This window comes from Zerene cesonia, chromosome 8 (genome assembly GCF_012273895.1).
Source record: "Zerene cesonia ecotype Mississippi chromosome 8, Zerene_cesonia_1.1, whole genome shotgun sequence".
In the NCBI taxonomy this organism is placed as follows: Eukaryota; Metazoa; Arthropoda; class Insecta; order Lepidoptera; family Pieridae; genus Zerene; species Zerene cesonia.
Genome location: NC_052109.1, coordinates 8,165,712 through 8,193,360, shown reverse-complemented (window position 1 = coordinate 8,193,360; position 27,649 = coordinate 8,165,712). Strand labels below are relative to the sequence as shown.

General features: G+C 34.1%; 1 protein-coding gene across 1 annotated transcript in view; it reads right to left on the bottom strand.

Annotated features, from left to right (window-relative positions):
- The window catches only part of LOC119828830 (homeobox protein Nkx-2.4-like), a 40,154-nt gene extending 12,565 nt beyond the window's left edge, over window positions 1-27,589 (bottom strand). Inside the window, exons 1-4 of the mRNA XM_038351115.1 lie at window positions 27,317-27,589; window positions 17,916-18,115; window positions 3,217-3,365; window positions 1,620-1,715 (exon numbers count right to left, since the gene is read on the bottom strand). Of these exons, the coding sequence (XP_038207043.1) occupies window positions 1,620-1,715; window positions 3,217-3,365; window positions 17,916-18,115; window positions 27,317-27,543 (672 nt within the window). The 5' untranslated portion in view covers window positions 27,544-27,589. The remainder of the gene's footprint in view (window positions 1-1,619; window positions 1,716-3,216; window positions 3,366-17,915; window positions 18,116-27,316) is intronic.
- Window positions 27,590-27,649: the final 60 nt, after the last annotated feature.

Sequence of the window (27,649 nt, the reverse complement as noted above, 5' to 3'; positions counted from 1 at the left end):
CCAACTTGATATTACATTGAAGGAAGTCCGTAATTTAATGTAAACCATTGAAAATATGTTTGTTTACATTGTTAATAATGCGAATACGTATCATTATAATTGAACGGTCGAAAACTGTTTTCTAAAAGTAAGTAAGCTTGAATATTTTTCGTAATGCTGTTCCTATTTGTAGCAAAGGATTTATTTCGTATAATAATAATGATGTGGGACATAATGATAATTTAAATTCCCCAGGAAGAAATCCTCCCTGATGATTAGTAAATACGTACAAATTTTACACTGCAAATAATATATTATATTTTAATAGGTTGATGTGCTTGATATAACATGGTGGAAAAAATGTAATACACCAAGTTTTACATTTTATCCAGCTTAAATAAGAGATTTTAAAAGAACCAAACATAATATACCTATAGCAGTTCTCTATTTTATTAGTCGTTTTTTATACGGTTTCATTTGACGTAACAGTAGCGAGTCAGGATTTTCTCTTAAATCATGTATTTTAGAATTAAACATCATATTTCAAAATCATGAAAAAAAACTCATGAAATTTTTTTATTCGTGATTTTATCGATAGTTCACAGTGCACCAACCAATAAAAGTGTCATCAGTCATGTCAGTGTATGACATAACAGTGTTGCCAACATCGGTTCCCCAACTTCCGCGCCCGCGGCTTGCCTCACCCCAGTGCGTTCTTATCGCAACACAACCCGAGGCGTTTGCGTTCGCGCCCTTGTAGGCGTGTTGTGTTTTATCGATGTTTTGTATCCCGTAATTGGATCGGGGCAGCCGCGGGCGTTATCAAAGCGATTGTAATGTGATTTATGTTGTCTGTCTGTTGCACTCCACACCCTCGTGGTTGTGACAAATTGTGTGAAAACAAATTAGTGTGTTGATATAGTTATGGATTAGGTTGTAGGTGAATAGATAGGTTTGATTCTATTACGTGTACATGTAAAAAAAAAAAAAATAATTAATCATAATCGACCGCAATCCCTGAGAAATATTATAGAAAGTTTGATTATAATTTGTCCAATTAAAGTGGGTCAAAATTGAATTTAAAGGAGTGTGTTACATACAAACATAGAGTGAAACGTGTATTAATTATAATATATAACACATAATTAATTATTAATTAATAGTACATAACACTCTTACTTATAAATCGTTTCGAATAAAATTGATTACATTTGATTACACAAAATAGCTAACAACACTGTCCACTATATATATTTGAAATATTTATTAAATTATTATTTTTTTAAATTAATCATCTTAACATTTCCCTTGAAACTTATAAGGACAAACTTTTGTAATAAGTAATAGTTTGGTTAAGAATATCAGTTTTGTAATTTTCACTTCTATTAAAATTAAATGATTTTTTTATTTTCGCGATAATTCCATTAACAAATTTAACGGTAAAGAATAATTTAACATTACACCAGAATTGAAGCACACATTCTAGTTACCTACTTAATTATACAAAAAAAACTTGTATTAAGTCTTCATATCCGATCCAACTGTTATAATAAAACTCCAAAACATCAAAGAACCCGACCTGACGTCACGCACTCAGAGGTCAAGACCTCAGCCCCTATCCAATGATCGATATCACTCACCTGAGTGGGTGTGAGGTGGATGAGTGACGCGAGGTGCTCCCGCTCGGGCGCCGACAGGTACTTCTGCTGCTTAAACCGCCTCTCCAATTCGTAAACCTGTGCAAAATATTATAATGAAAAAACTAATTTTGCAAACGCAAGTTTTTAAGGGCATTGTAGATTAAAATGGGGCTGAGTTTGATATAATTTTACGTTCTAACGGTACACTTATAATAAGAAAAGAAAATACTTCGTGTGTTTGTTTCTATGGGCTCTGAATCTACTGGACCGGTTTGAAAAATTATTATTTATATATAAATATATGACCAATAGAATGCTAAGTTTTATTTTTAAACTGGGCTAGCCCGGGTGGAGCCGGGACGAAGGGTTACTTGTTAATTAGAGTGTTAGAAGTTAAATAAATTAGAATTTTGTTTAAATTATCAATACAAATATTATTACCAAAGATTTCATATCATCATATTGAGTTCAACACTTCGTTGAAGTAAAGTTACAGCTTCTATAATATTAGGTGTATTACGAAAATCTCTTAACCCATTACTCCACAATTGTAATCGCAAATGATTCCCTTAACACTACCCACAAACCTACCTAAATGTAGGTAGATATTTTGTAGGTAGCAACACGTCACCCCACTGAAAGCGGGAACGCGAGCAACATTCAGGGAAGAGAATTAATTACACGAAATATAGTATATCTTTGAAGAGGCGTGGCTTGCGGCAGAGGGTGGGGAAATTAAACTGACTTAACGTAATTTGAAGGCAACACTGAATATTATATTACTCGCTTTATAGTCTATTGTAGGTATCTAGTTCTCGTTATAATAATGTAAATTGGTACGAATGTTTGTTACGTATTACGTACATTCTACTAATCTTTTGTGGCTCATTGTTAAATGTATGTTTTCACGTACATTTTCGTTCTATTGTAACTATCACTAGGAAAATTGTACATAATAACGAAAATAAAATATAAACAATGCATATTTATATGATTACTCTCGATGGATGTGACGCAAACTCCCCTCACATAAAGATGGCCATTAACTGCACGATTATAACCTTATGCGACAATTCGTTACTGTTTTTATAGCGGTAACACGCTCCATCGCAGACATTTGCTGATTTTTCGCAGCAATAATATATTTGGCGCGAACATTCTATTCGATGTTAAAATAACTAAGCTTAGGTGTCTATATTATTTGTTAAATGATCTTCACCATGTGGTTGAGACATATTTCTAATACGCAAAAACATCAAACAATGGGCATATTATGTTACTAGTAGTAATTTTTCGTCTTAAAGGCCAACGTTAAACCTGCTCTAACAACCAGAAGCCGAATGTATAATTTAACGTATCACTCAAAAGCCCTACAACTTCAATTATGTCCTTCCCTTCTACTTTCCTTTATTTTAATCTCTCTCAGCTAAACCCGGTTGCCTGGATTAAATCTCCATTAAGCTATAAGCTTGCCAATTATGGTAATGTATCCTAGATTAAGTCTCAATTTGTAATTTTATCCAGAGCAATAAAGTATAAATAAAGCAAATTTCGTCATCTATGCATACAAAACTAGCAAGAAAAACAACGGACTCACCTGAGCTTGTGTAAACAGCACTCTCCGCTTGCGACGCTGGGCCAAAGGGAACTGCATGGGCTTCGCATCAGGGCCGGCGCACGCGGCCAGCCCGCCCATGTTGTTCACGTGCCCCATGCCGCCGGATGTGGACGTCATGAGCCTGGAAACTAAAGCAGCCGCTCAGGTACGCAAACATTTTTTGGTGACTTTTTCTAGAAGGCTATGGAAAGAGAAAGTTAAAGTGTATTGTACACTTCAGTTCTTTTTCTGTGATTGATTTCCTTTACGGAGGTTTACGACTGAAGTAGAACGAAATTTTATATCATTTTGAACCTCAAACCGACCATGCTAAGACGCATGACGCATTTTCCATAGTAAAAACTCAGTGTTAAATTTAATCGAACTTAATTGAATTAATTCTCAATGCTGTTAGGAGTAAGCCCCCAAGTATAGACAAATGGCACAAATTATAATACATAGATAAATGAAAGAGGTAAATGTTATAAAATTTAATATGACGATTCAAAAGCGCTTCTATAAGAAGTCTAGTTGAATGAATAAGAGTGTGAGTTTGAGTTTGAGTTTAGAATAGAAACTTATCGAAACGACGGAGCAGTACAACAGCGTAGACACTTACTTACTTAGTCGTAAATTATACGGACCATAACTCGTAGATGTAAACAGAAAAAGCAATAAGCCTTCTATACCCTTGTTTATCCAACCTAATGAACTTACGATTAAACGATTAGCAATCACGGGCTCACGGCCATGTCATTGCAAAAAAAAATAATTAATTGCCCAAATAAAACCTATCTGGTAGTGGTATATAGATACTAACAACTTTATCCATAACGTAAACAGGTTTATCTCATATAAAAGTATGTAAATAATAAATATCTATGCATAGAGTATTGCAAACGCAACGCGCAACCAAAGAATTAATTATGCTCACATTTTAAAACTTTTAGCGAATTTATAAAAAAAATACGTTTTAATTAAAGACTTCATCCTAGTAATTGGAAAATGAAAAAATAATTAACACGGTCGGTAGAAATTAATATTGTCGCGTGGCAATATTTAAATGCTCCGCCATTTTTTATAATGACACTACAGTCTTCCCGCTATTTTTCTATTACTGGTACTATCCTTTTTTTATTTCGATGTTATAATACGTTTTTAATAATGTTGTCCTGTATAGAAAATACCTATATATTTTGAATGAATATTGCGTTATGTTTATAGCAATCCGATAAAGGTTGTCGGCCTTTTAAACACAATATTATTTAAAATAAGCATTCTTATGATTAAATTAATCAGTCGAGATTGCCAGTGGCTGACTTTTGTATTCATACAATTGCTTTTAGTTTATTGTAATGCATAAAACCGGTAAATGGCGAAGATAAAAATTATCTTTATGGAGTAAAAGCTAAAATGAACCTAGTGGCCATATTTATCAAGTTTCCTGCGATCTATTTATTGAAGAATCTATTGGGTCGTATCTAGAGAAAAAATATTAGAAATTTTAAAATTATAAAGCATTTCAATGCTATAAAACTAAAAATTAAAAATATTAGAGTTACAATCGAATACCGCTCGCATGTTGATGGTTAAAACATTGTTATGATAATTCATATAAGTAGCTATAAAGAACTTTGTTAATATCTTTGAAGCACATGATATATGGGTAAAGCACTACATATGTAGTATAAAACAAAGTCACTCTCTCTGTCCATATGTATGCTTAAATTTTTAAATCTACGCAACGGATTTTGATGGGTTTTTTTAAATAGATAGAGTGATTCAAGGGGAAGGTTTTTATGTATAATAACATCTATTAAACTACCCCTATAATAATAATAAACACAGTATCCATTATCCATATCCATTGGGTGAAGATTTCAATACAACAATAAATTAAAAACGTACTCATCATTACGTTCTTAGTCTATATAAGAAATCTATCTACATAAAATTCTCATGTCATAATATAAGATACCATACTCCTCCGAAAGAGCTGGATCGCTTCACTTAAAATTTTGTGTGCATATCGGGTAGGTCTGAGAATCCAATGTATATTTTTCATACCCCTAAATGATAAGAGTAAGGCAGAACAGCGTTTGGCGGGTCAGCTAGTTAACAGCTTAGCCAGAAAACATTATTTCATTTTTCATGATTTTTTACAAAGCATCCTGTTATTATACAGGTATGTACTAGTATAGTATTATGTTAAAGGTAGCAGGCAAAAACTGGCAGCAAGAAACTTTTGATCGGGTCAAATGTCGTGCCATAGGAGAGGCCCACGTCCAGCAGTGGACAGACAAAGGCTGTGAAGAAGAAAGAGAAGTATTATGTTATCTATGGTCTATGGAAATAGAAAAAGCCAAAAGAATATCAAATAACAATATTTTTCAGCGCCGTCCGGCTTAAAGACGAAAATATTCATAATATATTATGCGAGAGTGGGTATATAGGGTGGGTATATGCGAGGGTCTAAGTCTACATGTTAGGTACCTAACTAGATTATAATATAATTAGTACCTAATGAATCCTGTCGAATATTCAATATATTATTCAATAATTAGTATATAGATCAATAATCAAATATTTTTATGCAGTACTGCGATATTACAATTTTCCCCTATGATAGTTGTAAAGGATACAATTTATGAATTGAAATTCAACATGTAGTTATTAAATGGTACCGAAATATTAAAAGAAATAAAATGGTGATTCAACCGTATTGTTTCTTTTAATATCTTGTAATACATACATAACTTTACGAGAAACTATGACACGTCTTAGGTATAGGTTTAGGCTTTGCCATAACATTTTTATTGATGCGTAGATGTATACTCCATAATGAAATATAATTTTATCCACATCAAATACAGAAAAACATTGGTAAAAGACTATGCGAAACCTCGTAAAGCACCATTTTTCGCCATAAAGATTATACCTTCATAGGTAAGTATTATTTGTTATCTGCGCCGCTTCGTTTTAAAATAATCTGAAAATAATAAATTTCCGTTTTACATATTTGCTAAACGGATCTAATATTATTTTATTGTAACGTCGAAACGCGCACAGCAGCAATTCCACACATTATGCTCCGACGAATTCAACTCTCATTGTATTTACACAACACTCAAGCATCGAAAAGGGTCTTTTCAATATCAATAAAATATAACTCCCCATTCTGTCTTACGTCATTGTTCGGCCACGGCTGTTTTGGCTGTATAGAATGTTATCTGTGCATCGAACTTTTTACTCTGTGGAACTTTTGTTGAAACGTCAATGAAGCAGCGGACATTTTGTTATCGTTGGCGATCTTTTTTAATGGATATTTAATTGAATTTGTATGAAACGGGGGTGGTTAAATAGTTTAATGATACGTAAACGGATGTTTACAAACATTTAAATTGATGTTTTGAACACTGGTTTACTTCAAACCGAAAAAAGGAATCGCAGAACGGTATTAACGAGACTAAATTAAAAGAATCGGAAACAGTTGTTGTATTTCGCTTTTTATAGAGACAATATACTCGCAATTTGAAACTTTGATTGTAGCAAAAGGATGCAATATTTCATTACTTTATTCAAAGACTGCTGCGCCCCGCGGTTTAACCCGCGTAAATCCGATTCCCGTAGGAATATCAGGATAAAAAGTTGCCTATATATTATTGCAGTTGTCCAGCTGTCTACGTACCTAAAATTTCATTGCAATCGGTTAAGCAGTTTTTGCGTGAAAGAGTAACAATATTAGTGGGAAGGAAGTAGGATAGTATTTATAATATTAGTAGGATTCTTTATTCCTTTTAAGGTGACGCTAATATCCATTACTTATCAAGTTCACTGTACTCATTAATTTCTTGCTTTGTACTGTTGTCAAATTGTTGTTATATATATAGTTCAATCCTACTATCCTACTATCCTACTTAATATTATAAAAGCGAAAGTTTGTAAGGATGTGTGTGTGTGTGTGTGATTGTTGCTCTTTCACGCTAAAAGTACTGAACCGATTGTAATGAAATTTTGTACGTAGACAGCTGGACAACTGGAATAACATATAGGCAACTTTTTATCCCGATATTCCTACGGTATACGGACTTACGCGGGTAAAGCCGGGGGGCGCAGCTAGTTATGGAATAAACATTCATCTGTATACATTCCCTCAAATCGCGTAGCCTTCTCACTGATATAATTTAACACTTTCTCAGCTTATACGGCATCATGTGAACCGTAATAAGTATGTTTTATTAATCTAAATGCACTGCATTTTTGATCATAAAATGCTGAATACCTTGGTGCCCCTAACAAATTCACTCCCTTTAGGGAGTTGGATGTTTACATGATATAAACTAGTATTCAGTATATTCGTCTGTCGTCACCTACAGAGTGGCTGGGACAGTTCGGGTCCAATCTTGTTTTCATAACAAATAGATATGTAATTGGAATGGGGTCGGACAGGGGTCTGTTTAACACAACTTGGTATGTTATTTTTGGGTATCATCCTATCATTATATAGCCTATATATAAATGGAATAGAGTCTAATATTGTATAGATTTTTTAATATTTCTACGCTTTTTACAAAATACTATTATAAATACTTTCTCATTTAAATGCTTCTTGGATTAATCGTGGAAACCTATCAGACACACTTACTTCGAATTTATAATATCTAAACTTGTATCGTTTGATATAAATGCGTTTTTATCTTCCTGATATGTTCTGACAAATACACATAACACATAACACAGAACTCAAATATTTATTCATTCAATTAGACATCTTATAGAAGCACTTTTGTCTTCATACCATAGTTTAAACATGTACCCACGGTTCGGACAGCTATAAATTTTAAACGCATGGCGTTTAAACTTCAAGAGTGTTAAATACGCTATCAGGGACATTATTATAATGATACCAGCTCACAATCTTCAGTAATCGAAGCGGATAGTACATACAAAGCGAATGATAACAATAAAATACGATATAAGTGACGTCACGCGCACCGCTCGGGGGCGACGGGCTAATTTCACGGTGATTGGTCACTCGCATCAGATGCACTCTTGGACACCCTCCGGTTAGTGTGCTTTAATCGAGCTACGTAATGGATAATTAGTTTAAGTTGTATCAACCGACTTCAAAAAAGGAGGAGGCATTTCGACTGTTTTATTTTTTGGTGTTTGTTGTTGTACTGTAATACTGATACTGTGTGAACGTATTTCTATGATTTTTTTTTCATTTGAAAGAAGAAAGCCCTGTAGTCTCATTTCTATTTCTATGTCTAGTAAAGGAGAAGATAGATAGTAGTTGCCCACATAGGTTTCCCTGAAATCGGCTAGAATTTACAAACTCTTGCACGAATTGGGCCAGCTCGCACCGGGGAAGTACCACACCCCCACAGAAGACCGGCGTGAAATAGCATTCTGCTGTGTTTCGTTCGGTGAGTGGGGGAGCCGGAGGCCCATATCCTTTTCCTTACCCTTCCCAGTCCTTTCCTTTATTCCTATCGCCAATCCATCATCGCTGATGAACCATTTCGATTCTTTCGCCACTTAATAAGATTGTTTCTATTAGCATAGATAATAAGTGTTCTTTTTACCCAATACAACACGAGAGAAGGATCCGACGGTTAGTATCACACACGTAAAAAGAAATGTTATAACCGACGACCGACTCTTATATACAGAAAAAGTATATCATAAAAAGCGCTCTCCAAACTTTAATTGCATACCTTAACCTTGACAACTTAAGTTGCAATTTACAACGCATCCTAATTCAAATACCAAAAATTACACTCATAATTATTGTTCAGTGTCAAATAATGCAGCATCACTACATCGTATAAAGCCGAGTTCCTTATGTCCCATACGCGGGAAGGAACGAATGTATGTATGCATAGATCTTTAAAACTACACAACGGATTTTTGAGAGGGTTCTTTTAATAGATTATAGTGTTTCAAGAAGAAGGTCTATATGTATAATAACTATTAAATGACCAAATAAAGCACGTGCGAAACCGCGGGCAAAAGCTACTCCTTAATACAACCACTTGAACGTGACAAGCTCTGCTCCCGGCGTCGCCTAATATTGACCTACTACTAACGGTGGTCGGAAAGTTGTCAGCTGACTCATATCATGATTTGAACATTAGGGAGGGTATTGATAGGGCATTTATCTGGTTTCATTTCCGATGTTTTGTGAACCTTGATTTAGTTGCGGGATTCTAATGTACCTAGATATTTAGAAATTTTTAAAATAATTTTAAATGCGATTTATTCATTATATTATTAACCCGACGTTTCGAACACTACAGCGAGCGTGGTCACGGGGAAACTGTGACAGTCGCGTCTCGCGAATCGCGTTTCAAATCCGTTAAAAAGTTTTTAATTTCTCAATGTATAATACTCGCGTAAAATCAAACACAAGAGTAATTTTATTTTGGAATATACGTAAATTAAACTGTAATCTTTAAGATTTCCTAAGAATACTAGAAAGAAAGAATGTTTATTTAACACCACCAACATCAACCTTTAGGTACAAAGGCCTTTACTTTAGATTCTTATAGAGCATTTTATACTATAGTTTTATAGAAAGAAAGAAAGAAAGAAAGAAGAAAGAAAAGAAGCTGTTTGCCACACAACAACCTTAACTAATACAACTTAAAAATTATCATAAAAAATTAATATGGCAATCGGGACAGATTCAGCCACGCTGACGGGCTTTAACCACCGAACAGCGCTGATTTTCAGTTGTAAGAATGGATGGATGTATGTTTGTTTGTTACTCTTTCACATCATAAACTACTGAACCGATTGCAATGAAATTTGGTACGTAGATAGTTAGATAACTGAAATACCACATAGGCAACTTTTTATCCCAATATTCCTACGGGATACAGATTTACGCGAGTGACTGCGGGGCGCAGCTACTCAATTATAACTTCATGATAGACTAGGACTAGGTACTTGTCCCGCCTTTATCCGGGTTGACCTGGGATAAAAAAATAGTTTAGGTCATTCCTGAATAATGTAGCTTTATCTAAGTGAAATTATTTTCTTTACCAGTTTAGTACTTCCAAAGATGAAGCCTCTCAAAGCTCTACAAGCTTGCAACGAAACTTTACTACATTATTTATACATAGAACAAAACAGTAAAAAACATGTGAACAAACACAAAAACACAGCCGAATTGATAACCTCATTATTTGAAGTCTTTTGAAAATAGATATATATGTTTCCTCTTAACATTTTTGACCGCCTCCTTGGTACAGTGGTAAACGCGTGAGCGTAGAACCGAGGGGTCCTGGGTTCGATTCCCGGTGGGGATATTTAAAAAAATGTCTCGGTCTGGCAGGACACAGAAAGCTGATCACCTACTTGTCCATAAAGAAAATCGATCATAAAATAGATGTATATCATCTGCCCCATACCCCACTAGGGGACACGGGACTTCACTTCTTAACATTTTTAGTATGGACAAGCAATTTTAAATATTCTGATGCTACATTTCCAACGTCAACACACTCAAGATTACCTGGATAAAATATCACACCGAAAACGCATTTATCGCTTAACAAAATATGCAATTACTTATAAAAATAACCCCGAATTGCCCTTATAAAATGCATGGATCGAGTGTTACCCGCTGGGGGAGTGAAACACAATACATCTATTATTGTCGATGTTTTGCTCACGCACAATTTGCCAGACGCGTTTGTTTAACTGGCAACATTCGGACACATTATCGTGGGGGCTGATTTTAATACGATTAGATTTGATGTGCATGTTTTTTTTTGCATTTAAATTACTGCCAAAGAAATGTCTATTTAAAGCCATTATCCCACCAGAGGACAATGGTTGTTGTAATTAATAAATATTTCTACCAAAACTCTATACAACTCAACCGCTCATTAAACTATAGACATACTTAATTGGGAGCAAAAAGACGCACCAGCTTACAATTAACAAAAGAATCATCAAAATCGGTTCACCCAGTAGTAAGATTTGAGGTATCAAAGTAAAAAAAAAACGTTCGAATCGATAATCTCCTCTTTTTTATATAGGTCGGATGAAATATATGTTAAACTACAAACAATATAAGATGAAAACGTTATGTAAATGTTAAATTACGGACAATACATGTTCTGTTGAATTTTAATTAATAATCATAAAGACATTTTCATTATTTACTTTTTAAAATAACATCACTACTCTCAGCAAAGACAACATTTAAAATATCTACTTAAAATACTTTTTGCTACATTATAAATAAAATACAAAAATAGGGCGCGGAATGGAACGGTAAACATTCGGACTATTCCCTCAGTGTTGCCGCAAAGATAAACTGCGTTCGTCTGCGTCTGACGTGTCCACTCTAACCGCGCCTACACCGCAACTAAGTATGTCACACATTTTATTTTTTCCTCCTGGCAATTTTAATCTCAACTACCCGAGGCGTGTGGCTGACGCTTTGATATATGGCAATACTACAGGTAAAAAGCTAAATTATTACAAATTTAATTTCGCATATGTTTTTTAATCGTTTAAATCGAGTTGAGATTATTATTATTTATATCAACATTACCCGTATACACGAATAAGCTTATTTGTTTAGTTTATTGTTTTTTTAAAGTTTAAAAAAGCTTTAAACGAGGTCCAATTCTAATTACATACTACAGTGAATAGCAACATAATATATAACTGTCACAACATCACTTGATTTTTTTATTGATCTTACACAACGCATTGGTTACGTTAGTGTCACGACAGTCATTCACCGATATTAAGGTGTCGACATCCGATACAAGGATCGTTAGAACTATCTCGAGTGGAGAGCGTCGTATTTGCCCAACTATATTTCACATGCATCGCATTACAGAATAATTTTACCCGGAGCCTTCGACTGCATCGACCTCTAGTTATTTGCGGACGTGAGGCCTCATGTTTACTCAGCCAAGACTCTAGTGGTGGACAAACATAGGACGGATCGTTCGGAATTGCTTATTTTGTCTCTGCCTACACGACTCCCATAAACAGGTACCGGGCGCGGTCCGGCGTGCCGCAGGGTAGCTCTCTCGGACCGCCCGCGCCGGGTTAAACAATTTGAGTAGTAATAATTCGGTGGACGGTATTCGAGCGTTTGTTTTTTGTGTTAGCTCTGGCTTACCGTTCTAATCTTCGGATAAGTGGGAGCTGAGTATTATGTTTGTTTTTATCACCTCATTGTTGTTCGCGTTATCGTCAAAATGATTTTATGAGGTGTTATTGACTAACGATTTGCATACAGAGAGTTCGTATATAAGTATTTGATTAACGCACGCGTAGTGAATGCGGGACTCATTTAAATTTTTTGGCAAACACATTACTATTAATAGAAATTAGACATCGTCAACACTGGCCAACACAAATTTTATAACAATTCATCTGAATAGTGTTATTGCTTTAACCAACCTCATATTATGAAGTCAATATATAGATCTAGCGATGTTTTTGTGTATGAATATGCATTCTCTTACACGAGTCAAAAATGTGAATACCCATAATCATAAAACTATAAAGATATTTTATATAAAACCTTTCTTATAATCAGCGAAAAGGTTTCACAACACCTTACTCGTTGTAGGCAGCTACACATCTAATGACCTGACTTTGAGTCATTATTTAAAATAATCAACTTGAAGAAGTACTTCAAGTGTTTGTTCTGACGATAGTCTCAGAATTATTAAACAAACAAAATACTTTATTGCTAATATTTATATATGTCTCGTAATATTATAGGCGTAATAAACAACGGGGAGTTTAGGTAACGCTGTACAGATAATTAATATTTAATTTCATGGCAATATATAAAATTATTTATATTACTTTAGGTCCTCAATTTATAATAACATTGAGTCTGCTTGTACCGAAGATAAATTGTTATATATTATGCCTTTTATACCTCAAAGTCACCTTCTAATTAATTTCCCGCTTTAAATTCAGTTTTACACATTCTTTGACAAACAAATGAATTATACGTTATATTTTGGATTGCTGGGTATGCTCATGAACCATTATACTTGCTCTTTTAGGATATATTCTGTACGATGTAACAACCGATCTCTATCTACGTATGTACAATACAGAGTATCCTATATATGACTATCTTTTATTAATAAATTAAACATCATAAATTCACATCGGCTATGAAGAAATCAAATTTTTCCATAATAATCTTTAACTATTTCATTCATTCCGAGAATCGTTAATTACAGTCATTATTTTTCTGACCTTACCCAAGTTCACATTGTTTGTATAAGTTTATTTGAGCTTTCACCGACTACTGGATGTGGTCTGTACAATTAAATTTAGATTAAGTTTCGTCTTGTTTGAGTTGTATTGTCAACTGAGTTGTCGGCCATCTTGAATTCGGCTTGAGTCCTGAGTAATAATTGATTTGTCAAGATATTATTGGATTGTGTAAATAAAACATAGTTTCGTAAATTTTAAATAACAGACTAAATAAAATAAGAACCGGAATACTGGTTTAGTACAATTATTTTAGTTATGTCAAATTTTATACAAGTTAGGTACTAGCTGACCCGGCAAACGTTGTTCTGTCTTACTTTTATAATTTAGGGTTATGAATAATAGATGTTGGCCGGTTCTCAGACATACCCAATATGCACACAAAATTTCATAAGAATCAGTCCAGCCGTTTCGGAGGAGTTCGTTAAATAAAATTGTGACACGGGAATTTTATATATAAGACTAGCTGCACCCGGCAAACGCTGTTCTGCCTTACTCTTATCATTTAGGGGGATGAAAAATAGATGTTGGCCGATTCTCATAGATACCGGATAAGCACAAAAAAAATCATCAAAATCGGTCAAGCCGTTTCGGAGGAGTATGGCAACGAAAACTGTGACACGAGAATTTTATATATTAGATATTTAAGTGTAGCTATTTATTTATCGTTATACGATTATAAAAACGCAATATTTATCGGTACGTAGGTATTATACGTTTTGTTGACCGAGTGAATTGATTTCGACCAATTTTAACATAGAGATAGATTAGCACTTAAAAGTATAACTAGTACTCAATAGTACCTACGTCTTATTGTTGAGAAAAGAAAACTTGATAATATTAGATAGGAGGTGAAATGTATTTTAAAAGGACATTCCACATAACGTATGCAAGGATACCGCAAACGGAAAGTAGCTCGTAATTAAAGATACTTACACATGTAAAATTATTAACACTATATGCAAAAAATAAAACAATCATGTCTCTGCTACATAAGAAATTCTATAAAGGAAAGAATGAAGCTAAAAGTTTTCGTAACGAACTCATTCTATATCATACCAATAAGTGGAAAGCTTTTCATATATTATACTTAAATCCGACGGCCCAATAAGGAAGGTACCACTCTAGATTACTAGATTACTACACTTATTGGATTTCTATAGAATTTTCTAATCATCTAGAGGAGATTATAATTTTAATGTTTATGTTACCTACACTAATATAATAAAGTGGAAACTTTTATATTTTTCTTTCGTTTTCAAGCAAAAACCAATGGACCGATTTCAAAAATTCTCTCACCATAAAGTGGCAACGTCACATAGGCTATATAAATATAAATTGCAGAAGTGGTAGAGATGAAATAAAAAAAAAATAAACACAATGACAGGTCTCCATGTATCGATTAGATGAATGCCATGCCACCTGTGCCCACTGCGTGTGCTCGTCTCAAATTACAGTGTCAGAGATTACATTATAGATGTGACATCAACTATTCAAACCAGTCACTCTTATTCTGGATTAAAAAACAAAAAAAGATATATTCCATGTTATTAGGGAATAATGTAGCTTTGTGTTAAATAATTTTCAAAATCGATTAAGCAGTTTTTGAATAAAGTAACAGAAATCATTTGGTTTTATTGTGTTACTGTAGATACTGTAGATAAAAGGGTCTTATATCTAATTGGCTGGTTTGCTAAGAACTTGGTATGTTTTTTTCCATTTTCACAACTAAAATTAATTTAGCTTATCAAGTGAATAGGAGTCTAGTATAATATTTCAGATTTGCTTAGAGAGCTTTTAGGCCAAATGTTTCATATAGTTGAACATAGTGTTTTTTAAGGGAATTACTAATGATTATAGCCCGATAATATGTTTTGCATGATAGAACAGCTGTTATTACGTTTTGTTATGTGTTACATTTTTCTCTCCATAACTTTCCTTGGACCTTACTAACATTTTGAAAACAAAACAATACTGTCACATATATAGAAAAAGTTGTTGATGGATAACAAAAAGAGTATAAATTACAGAAGTCTAATTAAAAAGGTTCGTATTGCTACATCTACGGAATGGCTAGTCTAAGGTTACAAAGTCGCTGAGATGGCAGCCTCGCACGTAGTATTTTAATACTTAATGGTGTTTACATAAAGGTACGCCGCAATTTGAGACATTTATTTTGTTAAATACGGTATGCTGTATGCGTCGGTTAAGATAATGTATAGTACTTTTTAAAGAAATAAAAAAAAATTAAAAGGTTTTTATAATTATTTTTTTGTCACAGCGAGCAACTGAGCTGGTAGTTCGCCTGATGGTAAGCGTTCACCATCGACAGTGAACGTTCTCAGAGGTAGTGCTTCTGCGGATGCGCAGCTCCCTTTTAAGGGATAAGGAATAAGGAAAGGATTGACGACTGGAAATAAAGAATGGACTGGGGAGGGTGACAAAAGGGAACCGGGCTCCAGCTCCCCCATTAACCGTAAGAAACACAGTAACATGCTAATATTTCACACGGATCTTCTGTGGGGGTGTGGTACTTCCCGGTACGAGCTGACCCAATGCGTACCGAAGCATACTCGACACCTAATTTTTTTTAAGATTATTACGTATTTTTTAATGAAATGAAAAAATCGATATCTGATAAAATCTAGACATTTGTTTTATCAAAAACCGGTATCCAGATGAGTCATCGACAGAAATATCTTAATATATTTCATGATTCAAATAAAGATAACATATAATGATTGAGGTTTCTTTGTATTTTATATTTATCCCATATGTAATACTAACTGCGCCCCTCGGTTTCACCCGCGTAAGTCCATATCCCGTAGGAACATCGGGATAAAAAGTAGCCTCTATGTTATTCCAGTGGTCCAGCTATCTACGTACCAAATTTCATTGCAATCGGAGTAGTTTTTGCGTGAGAGAGCAACAAACACACACGCATCCTTACAAACTTTCGCATTCATAATATTAGTAGGATTAGAAGGATCTATATGTATATAGGTATGGGCTTAAGTTTTTAACTGGGCGTGTTAGGCTAAATGCGAAAGTATAAGAACTATTTAAGAGCAATCACATCGTGGATCGTTTTTGTTGAAACCCACGTAATCGGATTTTTTAAGTCAATACCTATGCCCAGCCAGATAAGGAAACTGTTCATTTATTGACGCACCTATATTTTAGATATACGATTCGATTGTGTTATATACGGCCTATAGCTTACTTCAGGTATGTACAGTACCTAGGTAATAACCAATTAGTTATATGTAGATAATCTCAATGCCTATTTATTTAGATATCAAGCTGTGTACCTAATGTATGGAACTTCCGGTCTCTTTTTTACAATAACCTTTTAGAAATGTTTTAGCTCTATCTTATCCAAAAAAGCATTATTTAATATATACATTATTATCAACCCCTGTCATAAATACCAACTCTATGATCTACAAAAATCTTAAATTCTATTAATTCAATCTCTTTTCTATCGCTCTATCTTATATAAATCACACCCCCATCGTCATCCCCAGCGTTTATAAAAAATTAAATCAAATTTAAATATCGAACGTGCTGTATTAGCCCCACATTGCAACAAAATACGATATTACGTGTGATCACGAGGGCCGCGTGGAGCCGCTCCGTGCGCGCGCATTTTATTGACGCGACGCCATTTTGCGTGGACAGGGAAGCGAGTAGCGAAAATTAATTTCATTATTTCATTAATTTTCGGTGTTGTCTTTAATAATGTAATTAACGGTGCCATTTTAATTAACAAAGTTGAATGTGTACCTATCTACTTTGGTAGGGTCTCGGTGGTAAATTTGATGTTTTTACGTATTATTTCTTTATAGATTACTTGATTACCAAATAGTCCTTATAACTTTTTTATAGTAATCGTAAAATTCTTATTAGCAGAGGATGTAGGTACCTACTAACAAATTTTCGTAAAAAACATTTTGATTGTTTCCTTTTAAAATATTATTTAAATATATGATATCTCCATGTAAGTAGTTACAGCAAGTAATTATTACATAATTATTAAGTTTCCTACCTACAGAAAGAGAGAAAGCTAAGTTTATTTATCATGGATAGCACGACACAGCAATTAAAAAAAAAATATAGCTAGTAATTAGGTAGATACGTATATATTCAAGACATAGAGTGTAGGTACCTATAGCAATAGTTATTTCTTTCACATAAATGAAGTATACTTTATTTACGGCCTAGTTAATAGATTTCTAATTAATACAAACCTAATATCTACCTCTTGTCCAACAGTTTCTAGTAAACTTATTCATAAAGATATATTTTATACTAATGTCCAGCGAAGGACTGGTCATACAATACAAATAGACAATATTCCTTTAAATCGAGTAATAAAAATATTATTTTTTACGGCTATGAAATAAAAAAAATTACCGACTCACTGGCAAACCTGGGGTCATTGGACGCTGGGTACCAGCTCGCGCCCCGCATGTCCCCGTAGTGGGGCAGGTCGGCCGGCGCGCAGCCGTAGCCCTGCACGGGCGCGCCCCCATAGAGGGGCACGGCGTACGGGTTCGCAGCCATCCCGCACGAGGCCGCTGGCCCCAGTGGCGAGTTGATGCTGCTACCCGATGAATTTGATCTGGAAATTATAATGGGTTAGTCTGTGGTATTGATTATCTACACTAATATTATAAAGAGGAAAACTTTGTTTGTTTGGTTGTAATGAATAGGCTCAAAAACTACTGGACCGATTTTAAAAATTCTTTCACCATTCGAAAGATACATTATCCACGAGTAACATAGACTATATATGTACCACGGGCGAAGCCGGGGCGAACAGCTAGTATTATAATAAGGATACTATACTGGCATAGAGCCCACGGCTTCAACCACGTGGTACACGTTTAAAACATAGAAAATGAAACCAAATTCCATAGAGATCCGATCAGGCGATTTGCGAAAAAGTAAGTGAAGTCCCGCGTCCCCTGCTGGGGTATGGGGCAGATGATGTACATCTGTTTCACTGATCGATTTTCTTTACGGACAAGTAGGTGATCAGCCTTCTGTGTCCTTCCAGACCGAGACATTTTTTTTTTTCATTTGCGAAAAAGGGTAGGCAATAAACATTTCTCTGTAGTCACAAACTGCGCGGCTATACAGATGTATACGTTTATGCGTCACGTATTGGTATGTCTCCAACACACCAATTTTTTTACCTCTCATATATATATATATACTTGTACCTACTTATATAATACACGATTAATATAACTTAAGTAATACCACCCGTCGATACTAATATTATAAAAATGAAACTCTTGTAATTTTTATAACGTTTTCTCGCAAAAACCGCTGGACCGAGATCACAAATTCTTTCACCACTAAAAAGCTGTAACTTCACTGAGTGACATAGGCTATATATGTACCACGGGCGAAGCCGGGGCCAACAGCTAGTTATATATAACTGTGGTATAATTGGTAAAACATCAATATAACAAATATTTATGAATAGTATTTGCAGCGCGAAAAATTATCGAGTGAAACGTGAAATTTAACATAACGTTTTTCCAGAATGTTCGAAACGATAGTGTTGATTCGTATTACAATCTAGTTATAGAAACTACGTGGGTAATTGTCGTCATATTTCAGTCACCAACTATCTACCTAAATCTCTTGAAAATATAAACTCAAGATTGATTTTTTTTTATTTTCAACAATATAGTGTCAGGCGAGGTAAGTTTAGCGAGGAAGCAGTTCAAATTTATCTCTTTAGTAAAATAACTAGACAGTAGGTAATATAGACTCCATACCAATATTTATTGATTTAGGTTACCGGCAAGTAACCATTTCCAAATAATAATCGATATTATTCAACCTATAGAGAACTAAAACTTATAAATTTACCTATATTTTATTTACCTATGTTAGTTTAGCGATAATTTTTTCCGTCGGTATATATACAGGACTGATAAAATTAAATATAGTTTAAGAACCTATAAAGACATTATTTTAATATATAATCGACAGAATTTACTCCCTTGTTTTTGTGCAGAGTAAGCAGTTTAAAATAATTATCAGGTACCAACACTCATAGGAGGCATGTGACCCTGCAATGGGGAAATATATGATAATGATACCTGCTACGGGTATTTTAGTAATAAATAAAGAAATGCAATGAGTTAAGCGTAAATAATTAAATTTGTTTAAATCAAATAAACTAAAATACTGTCTACCACTTGTGTAAAGTTAAATTATTTAAGTTCACTTTATCACGAATTAAATAACTGTTTTCAACAAAAAAACTAAATTACCTTCAAAGCGTGAGAATTAGACCAAATTGAAATATAACCACATAGCAAGTATCAGCTTTCACATAAAAAAATCATAAAAATTAGTTCACCCAGCAGAAATCTAAAGTAAGAAACACAAAAAATACATTCGATTTGATAACCACCTCCATTTTTTCAAGTCGGTTGAAGAAATAAGCAACTTTCGTTCAGAAGTTCATTCACAAAATAAAATATTAACTTAACCAAGAACCAAGAAATTCGCAAAGTCATTTGTCTCTCGTGATTCTACTGCAAATTGACCCAAATATGCCACCCGCAAGCAATGGCGCCAACACGTCACTTCCGAACAAAACCCCAGATTATCTGCCTAATCCCTATTTACACAATTTAATCCCTCGCTACCCTATCTTCACTTCATTCAATTGATAAATTCACAGGATTTTAAGCTTTACGGCCATTTAGAATGATAACTCTATGGTGACGTGGGGTGTCATAGACATTACTTGACAGATGAAATTGTGACGTATAAAATTGGTGGGAAATGTTGAGAATTAATTGGTGGTGAAATTTCAATTGAATATTATCTTTAGTGTGAAGTGTTAATTTGGTTAAATTATTATATTTAAAGGAAACGGTCAGTACCTAGGTACCCAAGTTATACCTATCAATGTCTTCAATCGAGTTCAAAAAAGAGGTTTCAATTCCACTGTATTTTTTGTGTTTACCTCACAGCTATTTACTGGGTTAATCGATTTATACGAATTTTTTATTTGAAAGCTGGTGGCTAACGCGTGGTCCTATTTAACTTTGTTCTAGTTTTGGTCTTTGAAGGCGATTCAGCATTTTGCTAAAAATAAATTTTTCATACAATATGATATGTGTTATTTTATTCAAATGCCCCATTGGTTAATTTTTTGCCTTTATTTTGCTCCCGTCACGTAAACAAATGAAAGCGTAGCTACATAAGAAAGTTTGTAAGTATGGATGGATGTATGGATGTTTGTGAGTCTCTCACGCGATAACAGTCTATCGTATCCTTATGAAATTTTGTACACAGATAGATTATATTCTGGATTAGTACATAGGCTACTTTTTACCCGGGTACCGCGCGAGTGACGCCGCAGGTTACATCAAGTAATTAATAACGACCTCCACTGCTACCAAACTAAATATATTTTGTATACACGCTATGTAATTTTTAAAGATTTTTTTTAAATATTTCACTTTCCTTTTTTTCCTATTTAAATATTCTTAGAAGAAATTTAAGTTTTACATAAATATTCATATCCCTTGGGCAATGTTGTAGAGCCTTTCAGTATCTCCATTGTCTTTAGTTTAAGTTATCTAAAATTTTATAAAATCGAATTTTTTGATCGTAGTCGTATGTTTATTATAATATCAGAAAGCTCATTGTCGCATTTTTTATGAGTAATATAGACAAATGCGTATTATTTTCTATAACAGTGAAAGAATTTTTGAAATAGGTCCAGTGGCATTCGCGTGAAAACGTTACAAACATACAAAAGTTTCCTCTTTAAAAAAAAAAAAATTTTGTTTAACGCACAGCCCAAACCACTGAAAGAGTCGGGCTGAAATTTGGCATACAGATAGTAATGACGTAGGCATATTTGACAAATACTAGCCCAATGGGGATAAATTAGGGGATGAAAGTTTATACCATGGAAATTTAAAGGACCGCGCGGGCGAAGCTGCGGGCAACAGCTAGTCCTGTCCTACTAGTCCTATCCTACTTCCTGTCCTGTCCTACTATATACAAATATCTTCTTACTAGTCCTATCCTACTAATATTATAAATGCAAAAGTTTGTGAGGATGTGTGTGTGTTTGTTGCTCTTTCACGCATTAACTACTGAACCGATTGCAATGAAATTGGGTACGAAGATAGCTGGACAACTGGAATAACATATAGGCAACTTTTTCTCCCGAAATTCCTGCGGGATAAGGACTGACGCGGGTGAAACTGCGGGGGGGCGCAGCTAGTAGTTTATATTTGTGACCTCGTGGTCTATCTGATTTCATCTATAGAGATACATTATCTCTAGGTAACAATAAATAAAATTGAAGTGGGGGTTTGGTATTATCAAATAAGTGCTTTCTACTAAATACATTATTTTAATTTTTGTCTATCTGTCTGTATTTTCCAGCTTATCTCTGAAACGACCGCCGGGCTTACATTAGTAGATAGCTGATGTAATAAGCAATAACTTAGGTTGCCATTGTTCCGAAATTCCCATAGGAACATTGGAATTAAATGTAAAAACTCACTTACGAGACATAGCTAGTCTACAATATAAAAACTCGAATTGAACATACAAAACTGCGCAGCAAAATATGATCATCGTTTCGTTGGTAACAAGAAAAAGCGGTAAAAGCAGTTCCGTCCATTTATCCGGTAAATAACTTTACGGAAAAAAAAAAATTTGTTTGTCAAGATGTAAATGTTCATTTGCCAAATACTGCGCAGGCGTGAGTCCATCACCACTTGTATTGTTTGCACACTCGTGCGCAGAACTAAACTCATTTAAAATTCAAAATTCGTATGGAACGTTGTGTCACTGAATATTAAACGGTTGGGTGTTGGGTTATGACTAAGATCGGAGTTGTCATCTATATTTAGACGGGTTATGAGATAGATGCGCCCGCGGCGTCCATAGACAACAACGTAAAACGCAAAATTGCAAAAAAAATTATAAAAAATACAATATAGTTTATATAACACATATAAATGAAGAAGATTAACAAACAAAAAAGAAGAAAACAAAAAAGGAAATAAACATTTAAAGGTTTAATAGGCGGCCTTATCGCTTTTAAGCGATCTCTGCGAGGTAAGCTTTGTAAATACATTAAGATGTGAAAATGGGCAGATAAACTCCCGCCTGTATATCGAGCTGTGGATGTACAGTGGCTTAGTAAAAAATAAAGGTCCTAACATAGTTTATTATTTTAATTTAAAGAATTTTAATATCTCATTATTTTTGAACCCCAAAAACTAGGCTGTGCATGACATAAGTAGCAACACAGTATATTATGTATTACTAGCTGAACCCCGCGGTTTCACCCGCGTAAGTCTCATTCTTAGTTCCCTATGTGTTTCAGCGTAGTTCAGTAGTTTTTGTGTGAAAGAGTAAAAAAATCCATACATACATCCATCCATATTTACAAACTTTCGCGTATAATATTAGTAGGAGTACCCAGTAGGTATAATATCTAATACTCAAAGTAACAGGCGATAATGAATATGAAAGTATGTTTGAATATCCCAGATTGTGATGAAACTGTACACTGTGAGTACCTGTTCTTTGATTAGGGTTGCCACCCGTACGTTATATCATAATCATCATTATCATCAGCCCATATATATTCCTACAGCTGGGAATTAGGCCTCCTATAAAAGACCAGGCCCATCAATAGGCCAGAATCGACCACGCTGGCCAAGTGGAATATGACACTGAATTGCACCATATCATGTTAGAAAAAAATTATAAAGTACGAAAAATGCTACTATATTATGGTCATTAAATTCTTTAGTCTCTCTATACGGGTGACTTTCGAAATTAAAACATCAAGAATGACGAGGAGAAAGCACTAGGACCTGTATTTATGTATATTAAAAAATCGTGTTTAATTTCTTTTAATATTGATAATATTAAGTAGTAATATCAAGTATAATTCTATTAAAATAATAAATTTACAAAAAATGTGAGGGATTCTAAAGCTTGTAACACAGTTTTTACTAACACAGGCTTTAGTTTCTACCAATATAATTGTATTATTTAACAGTTTTAATAAAGACTTATTATTATTATTTAAAAAAATACAATTTTAATGAATAAAACGAAATCAAATGCATGTGAACTATTTTTCATTGAAATTCCCAATAGTAGTATATTTTTTGCAATGTTTTTTATTTACCTTCGAAAAAGGTGGCAACCCTATCATTAATATAGGTATATAATACCTATTCTTTAACTTATATAACAGAAATGTCGTACAGAGTTGTACCTTAGACTAGCATACCGACTAATTGTATGTTAATAACTAGGGGATACCTACATTCATAATATTTTAGGTATATTACAAATCTAGGTTAATAATGAGCGTATTGTTCCTTCACCATTCACGATCCTTTTAGATTTAGATAAAATGTTTAAAAATACCTAAGACCATCACACGCTTTTATTAGCTTCACCTGTTTGTACGGAATGAACTCTTTGAGACTCGACTTAAACGATTTTAAAACGATATTTAGGATCGGTGACAATACTATAATTTCACGAGTTTAATTATTATCCTGATTAGGATCGATAGGATCAAATAATTCGCTTATGGTTACTCTGTGTAAGAGCAAGTGAGACAATTTAGTTGATTCCGTCGTTAAAGTGTGTTTTCAAAGTTATTTTTATTACGTGTTACCTGATGTAGGTACTACATAATATAAAACAGTCACTTTCCGCCGTCTGTGTATGCTTTAGATCTTTAAAATTATGCAACAGATTTTGATGTTTTTTTTAGAAAGAGTGATCAAAAGGAAGTATGTATATAGTAAGAATGTATGTATAATAACATTGTAGAGAATTGGGGGAGGGGATTTACTTCGAATTTAGCGCGTGTGAAGCCGCGGGCAAAAGCTTGTAGAAAATATTTAATAATTATTATTGGAACCTATTATATTACGCAGTCTAGTTAATTTATTTTAGGCCTAAGTACCTAAACCTAATTCTATCTTTTGTTTATTTTTTTTAAATAGTTATTATACCACAATAACATTATACTAGTACTATAATAAATAAAATGGTATAAAAGGCGGTCTTATCACCTAAGGCGATCTCTACCAAGCCTTTAATTACAGGATTCTAAATACAGGAACGAAAGTATTTATAGCGACATAAAAATACATCCGAAAAAATGTAAATGCCGCCTTCTGTGCTGTATGTTTTAGCTTAAGTTTTATTGTATTTATTTCTGCTGCATTAACAGCACAATAAAGTGTTTAAAATAAAATAGATAAAATGAATGAATAAATAAATGAATAGGTGTTATGTTGTTATGTTGTCCTACTGTTCATGTTATTTATATACATAAACATGTATAAAAAATGGAGAGGAAGCATTCCCGAGGCTAAGCGGCTAAGCGTAACCTAACCTATGACCCGAGAAAGGATATAGTATAGTTTTTATCCCGTGGAAAAAGAAACCAAGCGGGTTTTTACCCGGGATTACCCCAGGTCTATCTGTTCCTGCGGCTACGCGGGTGTAGCCACTGGTGGAAAGTTTTATATAAACTACGGAACCCTGAAATATTATAAGAAAACTGTCTTACCTAACTGTACAGGGTACAAAAAATAGAATACCTAATTTTCGCTTTAGACCCTTTTTGAATGGATATATTTAATTAGGGCCTAAACACGGCTGGATTGTGGTTATTTCAATTTAATTAAACGATGAGATAGATGTTTCGCATTATTTTTATTTAAGTCAATGGAAATCAAAATTCAATCAGGAAATTAATACAATGCCAGCCGCAGCAGTTCGCGTCGGTGATCGTTTGAGGAATTTTTTATTACTTTATTAATAGAGGATTAAATGTATAGATAAGATACGCCGTCCCCATCATAACAACAATTACTAACCTATATTTAAATTAAACAATAACTAAGAATGTCATTCTTAAATTTACATAGATTATTTTTTAAACAGTTCTACCATTATAACACTTACTAAGTTTATGAGTCTATAATTCAATTATTATTGAGAATAATATTGCGTATCACAACATAGTATAAAACAAAGTCACTTTCTCTGTTCCTATGTCCCTATGTATATTTAAATCTTTAAAACTACGCAACGGATTTTAATAGATTTTTTCGGAATCTCGGAATTTACACTTGCGAGTTAAAAGCTAGTATTTTATAAAATGCCAGCGTTTCCACCCGCTTCGTCCATGGTAAACACATAAGTATAAACTAAAAGTCTCAGGGATCATATATTTCCAACGGTGAAATATTTGTTACAATCGATCCAATAGATGCGATTTACTAGTCTTATTTAATTAGTATATGTAATTGCTAGTAGGTGCTATAATTATTTAGCTTACTCATAGATACAGGTACCCCAGTTTTTTTCAAAATTTGCAATTTAGGTCTTCGTTTAAATTTATATTTTCGTCATAATAATATTACATATTATGTTCGTGCATCTATTTAAACTGAATTCCTGACGTATATCAAAAACTAAAATCGATATTAATTCAACTATACCTATTTTTAAAACGAACACATTGTATTTAATTATCTTAAAAATATCTTATGATGCTACTATGATTCTAGCTGTTTGCATGGTTAATACATAGCACATGTCACTCAGTTATGTTGCAGCTTTCTCATGATGAAAGAATTATTTAAATCGGTTCATTATTTTTATATGAAAATATTACAAACTTTGAGTTATACGAATCTTTTCTCCTTTTAATGTAATTATAGATTATTGTTTGTTTTCCGTTTAAATGTAGGTTAATAATGAATGGAAAATTATTCTTTATTACTTAAATAAGTTGCTAACTAGGCTGGTACCTACCTATAACAGAGCGGGAAAAGTTATTGTCTGTTAGCCAAGGAAAATCAGAAATAATTATTATTGTAAAAAATTATCATATTGTTAATGAAGTAACGTTAGTAAAATATAGAAGCTAATGTAATGTCACGATTGATAAATAATAGATTATTAAATTTATTAAAAAAAAATAAATAGATTAAATAACAATGAATAGATTTATATATAAATATATGTTAAATAAGAGTCCCATACTTAAGTGAATATGAAAAACATTCCTACCTGTATATATATCCATTAGAATACATAACACTTATATCCGTAGGTAAGAAGTTGCGCTGGTGGTTTGATTTACTGTTGGTAGGTTTAACTAAATCGTGCGATCGCTTATTGACCTACTGTTATAACAAGATATACTAGGCCTGTGATATTGTTGTATAATAATGTTTTAATATGCGTATTAAGAGAAAAAAAATTAAAAATTCACTGTTAATTTATAGTTGTTTAAAATAAAAAAATAAATAAAAGAGAATAATAGTTCAAAGAGCCTATGATTGTTTTAATATTAACTGAAATTCATAAATAAATAATGTGAATTGAGGATAATACATACATAATATTCATTTATATTCATTAGGTAGGCGGTACTGCTTGGGGTTTTCCAAGGGTGCGTCCTAAGTCCTTTACTATTCCTTATCTATCACGTTAATATTTTGTTTACGTTGTTGTTTCAAGTGGCATTCCCTAACAATACGTAACGCGAAACATTCAAGTCCAAGTCCGCATATAACAAGTGGCGAGCACATCGTTGACCTCACATCACATCGCATCATCACTTGACCGATCACAATATATAAAGCTGCACAAACAAACGTCACCAACTATATCCTTCGACTAGGCGCGCTCGAGTGCCCTCGAGACCTTCGGGGCACTCGAAAAATCAGCGGGTGGAGGGCGCCCCACTCTCGATCGATCTACGCACCTGTACGGGGACGGCGGGTTGTTAGCCAACTCCAATTTGCGGTACTCCTCGATCGGCGACAGGATATCGGTCACGGAAAACGGGGTGGAATGCTGCAGCTGGAGCTGGGAGAGGTTCTGCTGCAGCAGCGCCGACTTGGGCGACAAGCTCATCGCCAGCTCGGCCGCGCTCAGCTCCGGCAGCGCCTCCGCCGGACACGGCGAATAGCCGCCGCCCTCCGCGGACATCCGATCGACACTCGACGCCACTCGACGGCTCAGCCTCTAGTGGCTCTCGGGGCGAGAGTGGCACCGGAGCCCCTGGCGCGGGCCGCGGCCACTCAGCGGGCCCCGC